This window comes from Erpetoichthys calabaricus, chromosome 7, assembly GCF_900747795.2.
Source record: "Erpetoichthys calabaricus chromosome 7, fErpCal1.3, whole genome shotgun sequence".
NCBI classification, from domain to species: domain Eukaryota; kingdom Metazoa; phylum Chordata; class Cladistia; order Polypteriformes; family Polypteridae; genus Erpetoichthys; species Erpetoichthys calabaricus.
The window spans coordinates 70,952,888-70,968,367 of NC_041400.2; the positions used below are offsets into that span (position 1 = coordinate 70,952,888).

Consider the following 15,480-nt stretch of genomic DNA (forward strand, 5'->3'; position numbering starts at 1 on the left):
GTTGACATCAGTAGTGACAAGAGCTACCTTTATGTCTTGTAAAGAAATTCTGGTGATGTTAAGAGACTTTTTTTCATCTTACATTTTGCTTTCTGGCTGCCCTTGCTGGGCTGAACTGGCTTGCACAAGTTTGCAGTTGTTTGATATCTTCTACACTTCTAGATGCTCTTCTGGACAGTGGAATGGTTGATTTCCAACTGTTTGGAGATCTTCTTAAATTCTTTCCCAAGCTCATGCACATCTATAGTCATCTTTCTAAAAGCCTCAGAGAGCTCTTTTGATCTTGGCATGCTGATAACATGCATTTCAATAACAAAGAGAAAACAAAAACTTAATGTCTAAGGTTTAAATAAGACCTATTCTTCCAAGTCCCCCTCTAATGATAGTTTAATCATTTGCAGCTGATTCTAATCTAGGCTGTGATCATGGAGTATACGTTTTGACATGACTGTACAGTATATGTGCAGCATTGGGCACAGATTAAGAATGAAACCTGAAACTTACACCTCTATATCACTAGACACAATCACTCATAGCAATCAGCACTTTCAAAAACATATACTCATTGACCAAGCCAAAATTAAAGCTGACTCCTTATCAAAATATTTTCTATAAAGTTAAATTGATACTTTATATGTAGATTTCTTTTTCTTCATTGGCCACAACATCTTAGATTATTTTTTCTATATCTTGTTCTTACAAAAAAAGACCTGTATGCATAGTAGCTTTACCTGTTGTAAGGAAATAATTACTTCGCAAAACAATGCAATCACAATTGTTGAATGATGAAATTAAAAATAGGTTTGGGGCATATTTCTAAGAAAACTGATAAGATTCCTGACAGTAATCAAATGCAAATTATTGTACTTGCATTACTGGGTTCTCATGAGATGGTGTGCCATTTGATGATTGTTTATGGAACTGTGTGGACTGTGAAAACAATCCCTTAAAAAAACACAGGACTGCAGTTATGGTGGTAAGCACTATGTGGCAACAAGGCAACAATTTAGTTGCCTCAGTTAGATAGGACATTTCTATGGGCTCACCTGTTAGGTTGCTTTCTACATATCATAAGAAAAACTGAACCTGAGTCCACACTGGACATTTTCATTTTTACTAGTGGTATTATTTTACCCTTTTTTAATTTCAATTTTCACTAAGCTGTTTAATAGGAACTAAAGGTTTATAAATGAGAAGGGTGCAATTTCAAATGATAGCATTTTTCTATCAAATGATAGCCATCCATCCATCCATCCATCCATTGTCCAACCCGCTGAATCCAAACACAGGGTCACGGGGGGTCTGCTGGAGCCAATCCCAGCCAACACAGGGCACAAGGCAGGAACCAATCCCGGGCAGGGTGCCAACCCACCGCAGATGAAATGATAGCATTTTTCTTAATACATTTGGAGTTTGTCATGAATAAAGTTTCTGTTGATGTTGCTGTACGGTGTATAGTATTCAGTTCATGCTAACAAAATGTTAAATTACAAGATAATGCAACTTATTAGTGAACTTTTTGGCAAGCTATTGAATAACTATAACCTTGGACTCCTGTGGTGTTTTTGGAAGCAGATATTGGCTTTCCTTCATATGTATCATCTAAAAATGACAGTTTAAGTATGAACTAATTTTGAGAATATTACAGCTTACATTTATGGTTTTATTTGAAATTGCTCAAAAAAGCCTAAGTAAACAATTCTGATGTGCTCTTTAGTTTATTTAATTTGATTTATATTGTGGCTGCATCAAAATTCACTTGCTTCCTCACAATCAATAGTTGTTGGTTAGCCAAAGAATTGTGCAGTTAACAACGTAAAACCTTTTTTAACTTTGAATCAAAATGTAATCCTGTAGTCTTCATTTGGGCTCAGTGTTCAGGAACTTTTGAGACTAAATGATTCTTCTTGTTTTATTTCCATTGGAGCAAGGGTCAAGGTTGCAGAGTAATGGGCATTTACAATCTTGCACTTTTGTCTGTGTACTAGAGCAGTGGTATGATTGTTTACAAATAGGATTACAGTATATAGCTTTCTAACATTAAAAATAGAGGTTAATGGAGGTTGGAAATATAATCGATTTAGATGTAACATTTTATAATCCATGTGGTTAGTGATTCTTAGATCACTATATTAATCAAAAAGTAAATACACATTTTTAAAGTGTACATTTTTTTTATCAAAGAAAGGCACAGGGTAAACTATATTATTAAAATAGTGTATATATTTTGTCCAACCTAATTACATTGTTAAATTATTAGCATCACACCAACAAAAGTAAATACACAGTTATATGCTACCATAATTCTACATACTGTAAGTTTAAGTTCGTTCAACACGTTAAATCTTTATTGTTAGAATGCACTTACATTGAGTTCTGCTACTGTGTCACAGTGAGGAAGGATATGTATCAGAAAAGATTTATCCTCAGGTTGTATATATTGCGCTTCTTATTTCAAATCAAAAGCTTGGGCTTACTTCAGATTTTAGAAAGTCAAAAGAGAGCTCACATGAACATGGCTCTATGCAAAATCTTTCATGGAAAAATAAGCTACCATGGAAAGACCCCTAATATACATTGCATGCATACCTCACTTGACAGCATCCTCTGTTAAGCCAAGGACAAAGCAAAACCTCCGGCTAGCCTTTAAACTTAACAACAGTCCATTTCATATTTTATTTGTAAGGATCTCAAAGGAACTGCTGGTGTCTGCAATTTGACCCCATCCATTGGGACGAAGGTAAATTATACCATTAGTGTGTGTTTTTTCCTTTGATATAGTTGTGTTTGAAATGTACAATCAAGCAAAGTCAAAAAATGAAGCTATAAGTTAGCAATGTTTGGTAAAATTGCTCAGGATGTGATGCATGGAATTCAAGGGCTGTACTGACTCTCAGTAACATGACATCACATTAAATTTGGGATAATAGTATCTGTCCTCACACGGGCATCATACAGCAGTCCTGCTCTCAAGTTGTAAGGTGGAAAACACGCCCGAGCTAAATATTTATTTTTTGTTTGTAGCTGTGTAGTAGAATTTCTGTTTAAATATGTATACGTATTTGAACTGAAATACTTTTCCCCTTTAAAATGTAATATTCAAAGTTAATTTAGATTTTTAAATCCAATGCTGATTCTTAATAGCAAACATGTTGCATGTGTGGACTTACTTGTTAAAATGCTATGTTTCCAGCGATTCTAACAGTATGCATTTCATTTTTTTTCTGGAGAAAACCTCATTGGTATATGTAGGTTTGCATATTGTGAATTCTGCCGAGTTAATTTTTTAATTGCAATTAATGAAGGACTTTACTTTTGAGAGATGGAATCTTTAATTGCAATATTTTATCTCCATTACTGTTGTATTACTTGGCAGAAAAGATCTGAAAATTTTTGGACACACGCTAAAACTTTTATTAAGCATATTTTTAACAAAATTCACTTGATTTCAGCAATAAATTAAACAAAAATTGGGCTGAAATTTAACCTCAAATTAATATTACAAATTGAATCTGCAATTTCTCAATGTGATATTGATTTCGGAGGTTTAATTAACAAGCCTGTAACTGAATTGGTAAAAATATTGCAAATTTAGGGGTTATTATGAAATATAACACAAACTATGCCCCATTTAACTACATTTTCAAGTGAATCATTTTACATAATTAATAATTATTGTTAACTTATTAATCTTAACTGTTTATATTTTATAAAGCAATGGCACTTCATACTATGTGTGTTTTTTTTTTTTTTGTTTTGTTTTTTTTTTTGGTGGAAGGAAGGCTTGATGTAGTTCATTTTCCTCTGCCCCATCACACCTATCTGTTTTCTAGCTGGCTGTCCACGAGAGCAGAAGAGAGTCCTGGTTTGCAGATGGTATCTTACAAATGGGGAAATTGCAGACCCATGTAAACTAACCTCGGGGAGCAGAAGGTCATCTCAAGACCCTAGTCCTGTGACCCAAGAACCACCTGAGGTCAGCATCGGTCTTTGCACTGTTTTTTTTTTTTCTTTCATCCATCCATTATACTTTTTTTTTCTGTTTGAAAATTTGTTTAATAATTTGTGTAAATCCTCATTTGATAATTTATAGACCCTGTTTATTATCTTGTACATTTGGTAAACTAACCTCCATAACTTCAATATCAATGTGATAATAGAAATGGAAGTAATATCAAAGCACTGCAACATTTGTATAGCTATATTACAATGTAATCCTGTGTATTTTCTAATTTTACATTAAGGTATTACTTACACATTAAGATCAGTAGGTTGTACACAGCACATACTTTTAGATTAGAAAGAGAACGTATATACAGTGCTTTAGGATATAAAATTGTGTGTGACTTTAGAAAATATATAACTTGTGTCATTTCTATTGCATTGATTTTTTTTTTTAGTCTGCCTCTTAATAATTGCTATTCCTAAGTAGGCTGGGCAATATGGAAAAAATCTTCTCACAATAATATTTTTCTTATCAGTTGATATTGATATCTATTATGTGTGAGCTGGCCAGCACAGGTCAGAATAGAACCGTGACCACCAAAGAATGTTTGGACGCTAGCCGGGTCGTCCCGTTTTAAATCCCCTGCTTTACCTCTTTTAAACCGAAACAAATGCTACTGGCAACAATGAACATAAACCCTGTAGGGCAGAACACAAAAGAAAATAAGGGCTCAGGTTTAGTCGTTAGAAAACAAAGAGCAGTCTCATGTAGAGCTCTGTCTCAACCTTTGCCTACCTCATACCTTAATTAGTTAGCCTCGGTCAGTCCAAAATAACGTATTCAGGGGCATCATGGTCTTTTGCGATAAAGGAGACCATTGCATTTGGGATAACACTGTGTCACTCTTTGATGTACACAGTAATGGCGCTGAAGAGAGTGGGACACTATGGTTGGTCATGTTGTTGCACAGGTATCACACTGTTTGTTTTAGGGAAACTACCAGCACTTGTCTGTGATCTGAGACTGTAAATTGCATTGTGCTGTGCTATAATGGATCTCACCTGCTGTACAAAAGATTAGTGGTATTACCTGTAGTTTTTGTTAACATTTTCTTTAGTCATTTTTTTCTAATCTCTCTCCCCACTCCTGACGTACTGATGTGCACGGCTGCAGTAGCCCCCAAACATTAGCATGTGCACTCCTGCCAGCGGCGTGCTGTGTGCGTCAACACCTAAACATGACATGCACTGTAATTCTGTTCCAGCCACATGGTTGGTTTTGGAGCTATTGTTTGGTTTGGAGCTATTCTCTTTATCATTGGCTCTTTGTTTTGTCTGTCAAAACATGGATGGAATAAGTTCTATCGATGATGTATCAACCATGTCTTATATTTCTATCGAGGAAAAAGTTATTTTTCAAATAATTATCTTTATTTTAATATCGCCCAGCCGCACTCGTAAGCATTCACAGTCTGTAGGCTTGTTTATAATTAATCACCACACTCATTTTGTTCATGCACATTTTATCCACTATTTTTTTCACCTTCTTGATTCAGGACGACCATATAGAAGTACATGTTGTTATACTACTTTTATATTAGTAAATGAAGTTTCTTTTGCAAGAATTATAATACAGGTTTTCATGTAATCCAAAATGCAGGGACCAGCAGTATTTAAGATTTCAAATATTTTTGGATTTTGAAATATTTGCTTATATTTATTGAGATCATCTTGGAGCACCCATGATTAAATGGGAACTGCAGCTAATCGATGACCCACCACGTATATCAACAGAGCAGTTATTAGAATGTACGTTGGCATGAAAAACATTAAATCTCAGAAATTATGAATTAATGTGTAGACTCTGTTTTAGTTTTGTAATTTGGTATTTGCACTGAAGAGCTAAAATGTGTGTACACTACTTTCCATGAAAGTTCCAGTTATATAAATCTCATTCTGAGTTTGTATTGGGATGTGTTTTTTTTGTTTGTTTTTAAATTGCCATGCAGCATTGTGCCACGCAGGTGTTATCATTTTGGTCTCTCGCTGCCCGCATAATATTGAATCTGCCATGCAACACCTATTCCTCATTCAATTACAGTGAAAGACTATATGAAGCCCTAAACTTTGGGTTCCCCTCAATGTCTGGAGCATGTGCCGCTTATTTTCTCTAAACGGTGCTACTTGCAATTCAGGTGAACAATCAGCTCTATGAAACATTGAGGAGTCATTCCCCCTTGGTGTGCTTGAGAGTGCGGTGAGTACTTTGAGACATCAAGGAGCAGGTAACAGGGGATGGCCATTGATGTCCAGGGCACACGCGCATTTATTTACCTAAACGTCCTCCCTTGGTTGACGTCGCATTAGCCAGTTGACCTTGACACTAACGGAACAAGCACCACTGTGCACGTCTTCTCTGTGCAGTACTTTTGAGCCACAAGAAAGCTGTAAAGATGGGGGGAAAGAGAGATGGAGCATGAGTGGCCGACACTGCATCCTCTCTGTACTTGTATCATGTGAATGGACAGACTGTACTAACTCTCGGCCATCCTGCATAGATGCAAACAAGAAACATGCGCAAGAAGAAAGTTATTAAATAAATCGATTTGCAGGGTAAATGGGAAGTGCTGTTGTTAATAGAAGGCACCCTGTTGTAAATACAACGTGCTTCACACAATGTAAAAATGAACAGAGAATACTATGTGCACTTGCATTGGAAAGTGCATGAATAGCTGTTATCTAGCCAGTTGTGGCGTGGCTTTTTTCTTTGTTGTTGTTGCTGCTGATAAGATAACCTGATCACATGTCACTAATGGCCAAGAACACTCTTTACCAAAGAAAGCTATGGCATAAAACAAACTGGGTCTTCAATGCAACAGGAAATACTACAGTCTAACAGTGACGCCCCTTGACAATGATACCCATCAACAGTTGGTTTTTGCAGTAATCACAAACAATGTTACTGCAGAGAACACCAGAATAAATTGCTTATATAGGTAGGAACATATATTTTGCTATTATGTGTTATCCATTCACCTGAGGTTTTGTGGATGTTGTGGGTTGAATGGCCAGACAGCAGTAGGCCACTTTATACAGTAGGCTTATATTGTTTTGTTTGCATCTGATATTCATTTAGTAACTGCTGATGATATCAAATGACTAGTCTAAAAGCCAGATTGGTGTTTGATAATGCACATTTCTGTGGCCCCTAATATATTGTTACATTGGCATGTTAAAAGCAATGTTTTTTTTTCTTTTTACTATTCTAAAGGAGACTGTTTAACTCATATTCTTGGTTTATTGTTATTATTGTTGCATTAGGGTTTACTATGCTCATCCAGGGCCACTTTTTAACACCATTCCCTAGGTTTATTATCTTAATATTTCAAGACTGTTGAAGATTATGTTTTATGCATATAGTATTTAGACTTTATTGGCAATAGATATCTCTACTTTTTAATCCTCAAATGCCGCTGCTGGGGGGCTTGTTTTGTTTTGGACGTGCTCTGTCTCTAGGTATGTCAGAGGACTGGGACTTTGTGAAGTGGGGTCCAGCCTCATGTGGGGAGGCAAAATGGGGGGATAAGGGGGGGGGGGAGAAAGCGAGCAAGCTATATCAAATGCATCCTTTTAATCCTTATAATTACTAACGTAACAGTAGGCTGCATGGCAATAACTCATGGGAAAATTGGAAATTAAGGTTAAAGCTGTCTCACTTCCAGTTAAGACTACAAAATGACATCAAAAATTCAGAATCGAATGTCTCCATGATGGGGCAGTTAACTTTGTGAGCTGGAATGTTAAAGGTCCGAATCACGAATTAAAGAGAAAAAAAAGTATTCTCTCACCTAAAAGGACTAAACGCTAAAATTTTTACAGGAGACCCACTTAATAGACAAGGATCAGTTCCGGCTGCAAAAAGACTAGACTGGCCAAATGTTCCATTCCAGCTTTACAAAGAAAACTAGAGGTGTGGGAATTCTTATACACAGATCATCTCATTTGTAGCATCAGATGTAGTATCTGATCCTGAAGGGAGATATGTGATTGTCATGGGCAATTTATTTAACTGTAAAGTGATTTTGATGAATGCTTATGCACCCAATGTTGATGATAGGGAATTCATGCAAAATGTATTTACATCCATTCCCAATGTGAACACTCATAAAATTATAAAGGCTGGGGACTTGAATTGTGTTTTAAATCCACTCTTAGATAGGTCTCTTGTCACAGGGGTGATGACATCTCATCTAACACTGCAAAGACAATTACACAGTTTTTAACTGTCCAACTTATCAGACCCTTGGAGGTTTCTAAACACAAACTCAAGAACATATTTCTTCTACTCACCAGTGCATCATTGCTACTCAAGAATTGATTATGTCTTTATAGATAATGATTTCTTGCCTATGATTAAATCTTGCAAGTACGACGCTATTGTTATTTCCTTCCATGCCCCTCTGATCTTGGAGCTAAAATCATTATGCCCCACATACTCATCTCGCAGATGGCGTCTTAACCCACTTCTATTAGCATACAGAATTTATATCAAAACAAATCAGTTTCTTTCTAGAGACAAATACATCCTCGGAGGACTCTATAGGAATACTCTGGGGAAACTCTAAAGGCCTTCTTAAGAGGACAGATTATTTCATATCTTTCCCACAGAAATAAATTAGAAACCAAGAAGGTATCAAAGCTAACCAGTGAAATTACTAGAATAGATCAAGAACATGCCAGGTGGCCAAGTGAGGAAAAGAGTTCTTAGGAAAAGACAGGCTCTGCATTCAGAGCTCAACCGCTTAACAACTAAAGAAACTGAACAACTAATTTTTAAATCAAGACATCATTACTATGAACACAGAGAGAAAGCTAATAAGCTCTTAGCTCAACAAATCCACAAGCAAGAAGTTCGCAATGCAATCCCAGTAATCACCAACACGAACAGAGATAAAATCATTGACCATAAAAATATAATGCACACATTTAGAGACTACTATATATCCTTATATTCTACTGAGTTTAAAGAAGACAACACACAATCTGATGCATTTTGGATGCATTACAGATACCACAAATAGATTCTCTTAGTGCAGAGGAACTGGATAAACCTCTGGCGCTATCAGAATTACTAGATGCTATAAAGTCACTTCAGAGTGGGAAAGCAGCAGTCCCTAATGGCTACCCTGTCGAATTTTATAAGAAGTTCTCCACTCAGCTAGGCCTCCTCCTATTAGCAACATTCACAGAAGCTAGAGACAATCAAATTCTACCTGAAACTTTACGCCACCAATTAATAACCAGTCTTTCCTAAACAAAATAAGGACTTATTACAATGTGCATCATACAGACCAATTTCACTTCTGAATAATGATGTTAAGATAGTCTCCAAAGTCCTAGCTAGAAGGATGGAGAAAATGCTGCCTTCAGTAATATCACAAGATCAAACTGGATTTATTAAAGGCCAACACTTAACTTCCAATCTTCGATGCCTGTTTAATGTAATATATTCACCCGCAAAGTCACCCCGGAGATGATATTATCGTTGGATGCAGAAAAAGCATTTGATATGAATCAATGGAACTACTTTTCACTACATTAGAGAAATTTGGGTTTGGCCCGAACATTTGTACATGGATCAAACTACTGTATACCAATCCAGAAGCTTCAGTTTGTATTAACAACATTTGTTCAGATTACTTTAAAATATAACATGGTACCAGACCAGGATGCCCCTTGTCACCACTGTTATTTTCAATTGCCATTGAACCACTGGCAGGTCACTGTCGAAATGCTTATCAGATAAAGGGGATTCACTTCATGATATTCCTGCTCTCTGAAAATTTAGAATGCTAAGATAAATGCTTGATATAATTTTCATGGTGAAATGCATTAAAGCATGCATTAATCATGTGGGGGCACGGTGGGTTTACTCGGCGTGCTTCAGTTTCCTTTCAAAGTCATGTAGGATGTTGTATGTTATGTTATATTATATCTATACTAATAAAAGGCAAAGCCCTCACTGACTCACTCACTGACTGACTGACTCACTCATCACTAATTCTCCAACTTCCCGTGTAGGTGGAAGGCTGAAATTTGGCAGGCTCATTCCTTACAGCTTACTTACAAAAGTTAGGCAGGTTTCATTTCGAAATTCAAAGCGTAATGGTCATAACTGGAACATATTTTTTGTCCATACACTGTAATGGAGGAGGCGGAGTCACGTATCGCGTCATCACGCCTCCTACGTAATCACGTGAACTGAAAACAAGGAAGAGATTTACAGCACGAGTCACACGCGGGAACGAAGGTAAATGACGTTAATTTTTGACTGCCTTTTAATACTGTGTAAGCATACATATTAACACATGTGCAATTAAACGTGCATTTACGGGGTGATTTCTCAGGCTTAAAAGCTCACCTTTTATCAAACGCGGGAACAAAGGTAACTGACGTTGTTCACTGTCTTTTAATACTGTGTAACCATACATATTAACACATGTCCAATTAAACGTGTGCATTTACGCGGTGATTTCTCAGGCTTAAAAGCTCGCCTTTTACTAAAAAGGTAAATGCAAAACTATTTTCAATCATTCTATGATCTGCTTCTCACAACTGAAGGCACCGTGGCTGATGGTAAATGACGTTAATTTTTGAGTGTCTTTTAATACTGTGTAAGCATACATACTAACACGTGCAAGTAAACGTGTGCATTTACGGGGTGATTTCTCAGGCTTAAAAGCTCGCCTTTTATGAAACGCGGGAACAAAGGTAAATCACGTTCTTCACTGTCTTTTAATACTGTGTAACCATACATATTAACACATGTGCAATTAAACGTGTGCATTTACGGGGTGATTTCTCAGGCTTAAAAGCTCGCCTTTTACTAAAAAGGTAAATGCAAAACTATTTTCAATCATTCTATGATCTGCTTCTCACAACTGAAGGCACCGTGGCTGATGTTACGTCACTTGCTGTCCGACCATAAGCTTTACCTGGTAGGTAGCCGGACACTCACTTCACTCCCTTTCGGGAATCGAATCTCTCAGGTTTTCTTTTGTTCTTAATTAAAATTTAAAACCAATACTTCACCGCTGCTAAGCCCCTCGCGCTGACGTCTGAGGTTCGATTACCGTAAGCAACTGCAGTGAGTGTGTAATTACATTCACGGCATTCGTAGTCTGATTCACAATCTGATTGTATGGGTGCTTACTTCCAGGTAACGCTTACACTTGGCCACCAAGTCAGCTCGAAGTGATCACTCGAGTAAAGGCAGCTTCACAAAAAAACTGATCCTTAACAAACTGTTATTAGTATATTTTCCCTCAATTTAAAAACGTGTTATTTTCTTCTTAATAAAAATTTAAAAGCGGTACTTCGCCGGTGCGAAGCGCGTGGATTTCACCGACTGACACATACAGACATATTCATGAGTGCAGGTACTTCGGAAAGAAAGCACCGCGTAAACCTAAACTTTAAATTAACTTCATAGACCTACAAAAGGTTGCCATTCATTTGAGGCAAGATTGCTTTTCTTCTGTACAACTATACGTTGCATTCTCAAAAGAGTGTTCTTGCATGGCTTCGGATATAGATATATATATATATGTATGTCTATATATAAATATGTAAGCTTATAAGTACTGCTTTACTTCTCTTTAAGAAAGGAAGATGTAATGATACTTGATTTAAACGATTCCATGTCTTCCTGGGTTTGCGTAGCTTATTGTCTAAAAAGGAGAAACCCTCATTTATAAAACTTTGCTGCAGATGACTTAGCTTATTGTCAATATCTTTACACACGTTTTTTTAACACTTATTGACTGAAACGTGCTTTCGCGAAAAAAGTTAGGGCTTTGCTACAGGATACACCTTCCACAAGTTAAGCAAGTAAAAATAAAATATATATTTCTGTTTTATTTAAACCTTTTAAGTTCGTATGCATAGCCCCATTTGGCTGTTTAAATTTACTAGAAAGAAAAAAAAATTAATCTCCTTAAAGAAAAAGAACATATCCATTTTACTTTTTTTCTATCTCTGTAGTAATATTTTAGTGTAAAACAATAACCAGTATTTAAAGTTATGTTACTTTATACATTTATTTTACACAATGTTGAAAAATTAATAAAAAAGCTACATATTTTGACAGCTGCTGCTTTCATTTTCAATAAAATGAAAAAAGCTCTCCAAGAGAAAACGTCAATAAAGAAGAAACAGTTTGCACTATCTAAAAATCAGAAACCCTCATTTATAAAAGTTTGCTGCAGATGACTTAACTGAAAATAAATGAATAGTTCCTATGTGTATAATACATATTTATCTATTTTACTTATGCCTTTATTCCACCAACTTACAACATCTGAGGTACAATTTGTTACATTACTTTTGTTTTTTGCACAACATGCAGGTGAAGTGACTTCCTCAGGGTCACACAGTGGTGTCAGTACCAGGATTTGAACTGACAAGCTCCGGGTTTGCTGAAATATTACCGAAGAAAGAAAAAAAACGAAAACGGGCAAATGGGGCTATGCATACAAATGTCCATCCGTCCATTATCCAACCTGCTATATCCTAAATACAGGAGCCACTAACTACATATGTATATATACAGTATATATATATATATACAGTTTATATATATATATATATATATATATATATATATATATATATATATATATATATATGTATATATGTAGATATGTGTATATGTAGATATGTATATATGTTTATGTATATATATGTTTACATAACCTCTTTAACACACTACTTCTCCGCTGCGAAGCGCGGGTATTTTGCTAGTTATATATTTATATAATATATATTATTATATATTGTTATGCTATATTGACCCTGCTAGTGTATGTATTGCTCGTATTCATCCTGCGATGTGCTGGCAACTCGTTCAGGGATGGGCGCAACCCTGAATGGATGGCATAATTAAACATGTATAACGAAGATATTTTTAAAGTTCTGAACACTCCGTGGGCTAAGTTTATAACTAGTTTTAATTTCACAAAGACGTTTATTGTGTGGTGATTGGTTATGTGGAGAAAGAAAAAGGAAGGATAGGAACTGGGGTTTTGGTACGTCAGATAGAGACAGCATGCATGCAATAAAGAAAACCCTCTCAGAAGAAAATGCATTGAATTCTGTGTTCGTGTCTCTGACCACCAGATCACAAACCCAACATTTACACAATATTTAAGTTAAACCTGTGCGATACCCATTCATACATCCAGTTTTTTGGAGCCTCGTCACACCTGCCATAAAGTTCTCTACACACTGAATATACACCTGGGGACCCCTTACTGCGAGGGAGCAGCACTACCGCCTCACTACCGTGCATGTTTAATACCTGCTTTAAAGAATTTCATCATGAAAATGATATCAAGTATTTATCTTAGCATTCTAAATTTTCAGAAAGCAGGAATATCATGAAGTGAATGGATTCTGTGCGTGTGATCGCTGTCTCCTCTTAGTGCGGAGGAAGTCAGTTTAAGAAGCTTAGTGATTAACCAACTGGGTCGTGGAACACTTAACACAAAGCATTTATTGTGCTGCATTAATTATGACGGGATTTGACAAAATCTAGTAAATTAAACATTGATTTTAGGAAGAAGTTTAGTTTACGACATTCTACTTTAATTATGAACGTAAACTATGAGAATAAAGTGGAAATGTCGACTTTAATCTCGACATAAACGGTAAGAATAAACTGGAAATGTTGACTTTTTTCTCGACATATAGTTTGTTTTCTTTTCTTACCCTGTGTCCATTTTTTTTTCTTCACCGTGGCCCTAATACGATTCCGTAGGGCTATACCCACAAATAGCAATTATAAATGCAAGTTGCAGTTTTATTATTTATGCATATAAGCTTAGCTTGAAGCAAGGTCCATATTAATGATGGTTCCTGTGGGTAAAGATGTCATCACAAGTTGCACTTGTTTTATTTTATTTTAATTTGGTGAATACTGTGTAATGCACCTGGGCTTGAAGCCTTGAAGTAATAGTGCAACTATCAGTAATAATACTATTATTTATTTTATTGTTTTTTTATTTATTAGTTTAAATATTACTGCAGTTTAATGATGAATAAAGTTGTTTAAAAAGTCACTTTAATGTGTCAGTGGACAGAGATTGTTAACATTAACAAAGTGTAGTTGGTTTACAAAAAATATTTACTGTTTATTCCTTTTCTAAGACATATTCAGTGCAATACAACTTTTGACAAGCACTTCTGGATATTTTAGTAAGTCTAAATGCCTCTTTGGATGGTTGAAAAATATGTTGTCAAAATTATAGTTTAAGTTTTTGCAAATTTGTTCAATAGAAAGGTTCTGTATTTTGACTGCCTCTGTCATGCAAGTGATTCCTTCTCTTCATTAGTGCCACCCCCTTGAAAACTATCACTTTATGGGGCCCATGCAAATCTGTATTAATACTTTGTGCACATTAAAATGTTTTTTTTTTTTTTTTTTTTCTTTTGTCCAATGTACAATGCTCTTGACAGTTGAATAGGTTATTCTTAGCCAGTAATTGCAATGGAAAATGTGGTTAACATCACTCATGCATGGGGAAAAAAATACCGTCGAATACCGTGAAACCAGGATAATTTAGAAAAAAAACGTGATATAGAATTTTGGTCATACCGCCCATCCCTAATATTGAGCACATCTGTCTTGCTTAAAAACTGTCAAATTGTTTCCAGGGCAAGATCCAACTTGTGAACGCTGCAATCAAGTTCCAGCCTCACTGGGTCACATGTTTTGGGCCTGTACCAATTTAATATCATCTGGACAAAAATTTTTAAGTGCCTTTCAGACAGCTTTGGTGTCACAATCCCTCCTAACCCATTAACAGCTGTGTTTTGGTGTTCTTCCAGATGGGCTTAAAGTGGAGAAGGAAAACAAACTGTGATTGCCTTTACTACACTATTGGCATGCAGACTTATTTTGCTAAACTTGAAGAATCCTAACTTTCCTCTTTTAAGTCAGTGGGTAACTGATTTATATTCTTTGAAATTGGAAAAAATCAAATTCGCACCAGAGGATCTGTGCAGACCTTTTTCAAAAACCTGGCAGGATCTAATCAATAATATTTTAGAATAAGCTCTTAAAGCACTGAGGAAGCAGATCTCCTTCCCATTTCTTTTTCTTCTCCATTTATCTTTGTATTAAACGCATCAATTTATTTATTTTTACTAGCTTTAAGTTTTACTCTGTTGGCCATGCTCTCTTTCTCAGAGTTGGGGATTGATTTGTTTTCAATCCTATTTTTGTAAAAATGGATGTATTTGTATGGAATGATTACAATAAAATCAATAAAATTAAAAAAAATAAACGAAAGCAATGTTGTGTGCATCAAGTGAAAAACATTTCACACTTTCTATGGGTCACTACGTGAAGGTACAGTAAGATACAGAGAGGTGGAGCATTTTTATCAACAGGAAGGGTGTTGGGTTCCCAAGTTAATTAATCTGTCCCTTTTTATGGGGTACTCTAACTCCGGTTGTTGATTGTGAGTCCTAGCT

General features: G+C 35.8%; 2 protein-coding genes across 2 annotated transcripts in view; both read left to right on the forward strand.

Moving 5' to 3' along the window:
* The window catches only part of LOC114644969 (zinc finger FYVE domain-containing protein 16-like), a 159,473-nt gene that overhangs the window by 94,859 nt on the left and 49,134 nt on the right, over positions 1–15,480 (forward strand). The window contains exon 7 of the mRNA XM_051929442.1: positions 3,834–3,976. Coding sequence (XP_051785402.1) covers positions 3,834–3,976 — 143 coding nt within the window. The remainder of the gene's footprint in view (positions 1–3,833; positions 3,977–15,480) is intronic.
* LOC127528849 (uncharacterized) overlaps positions 1–15,480 on the forward strand; it is a 479,443-nt gene that overhangs the window by 72,485 nt on the left and 391,478 nt on the right. The window lies entirely within an intron of this gene.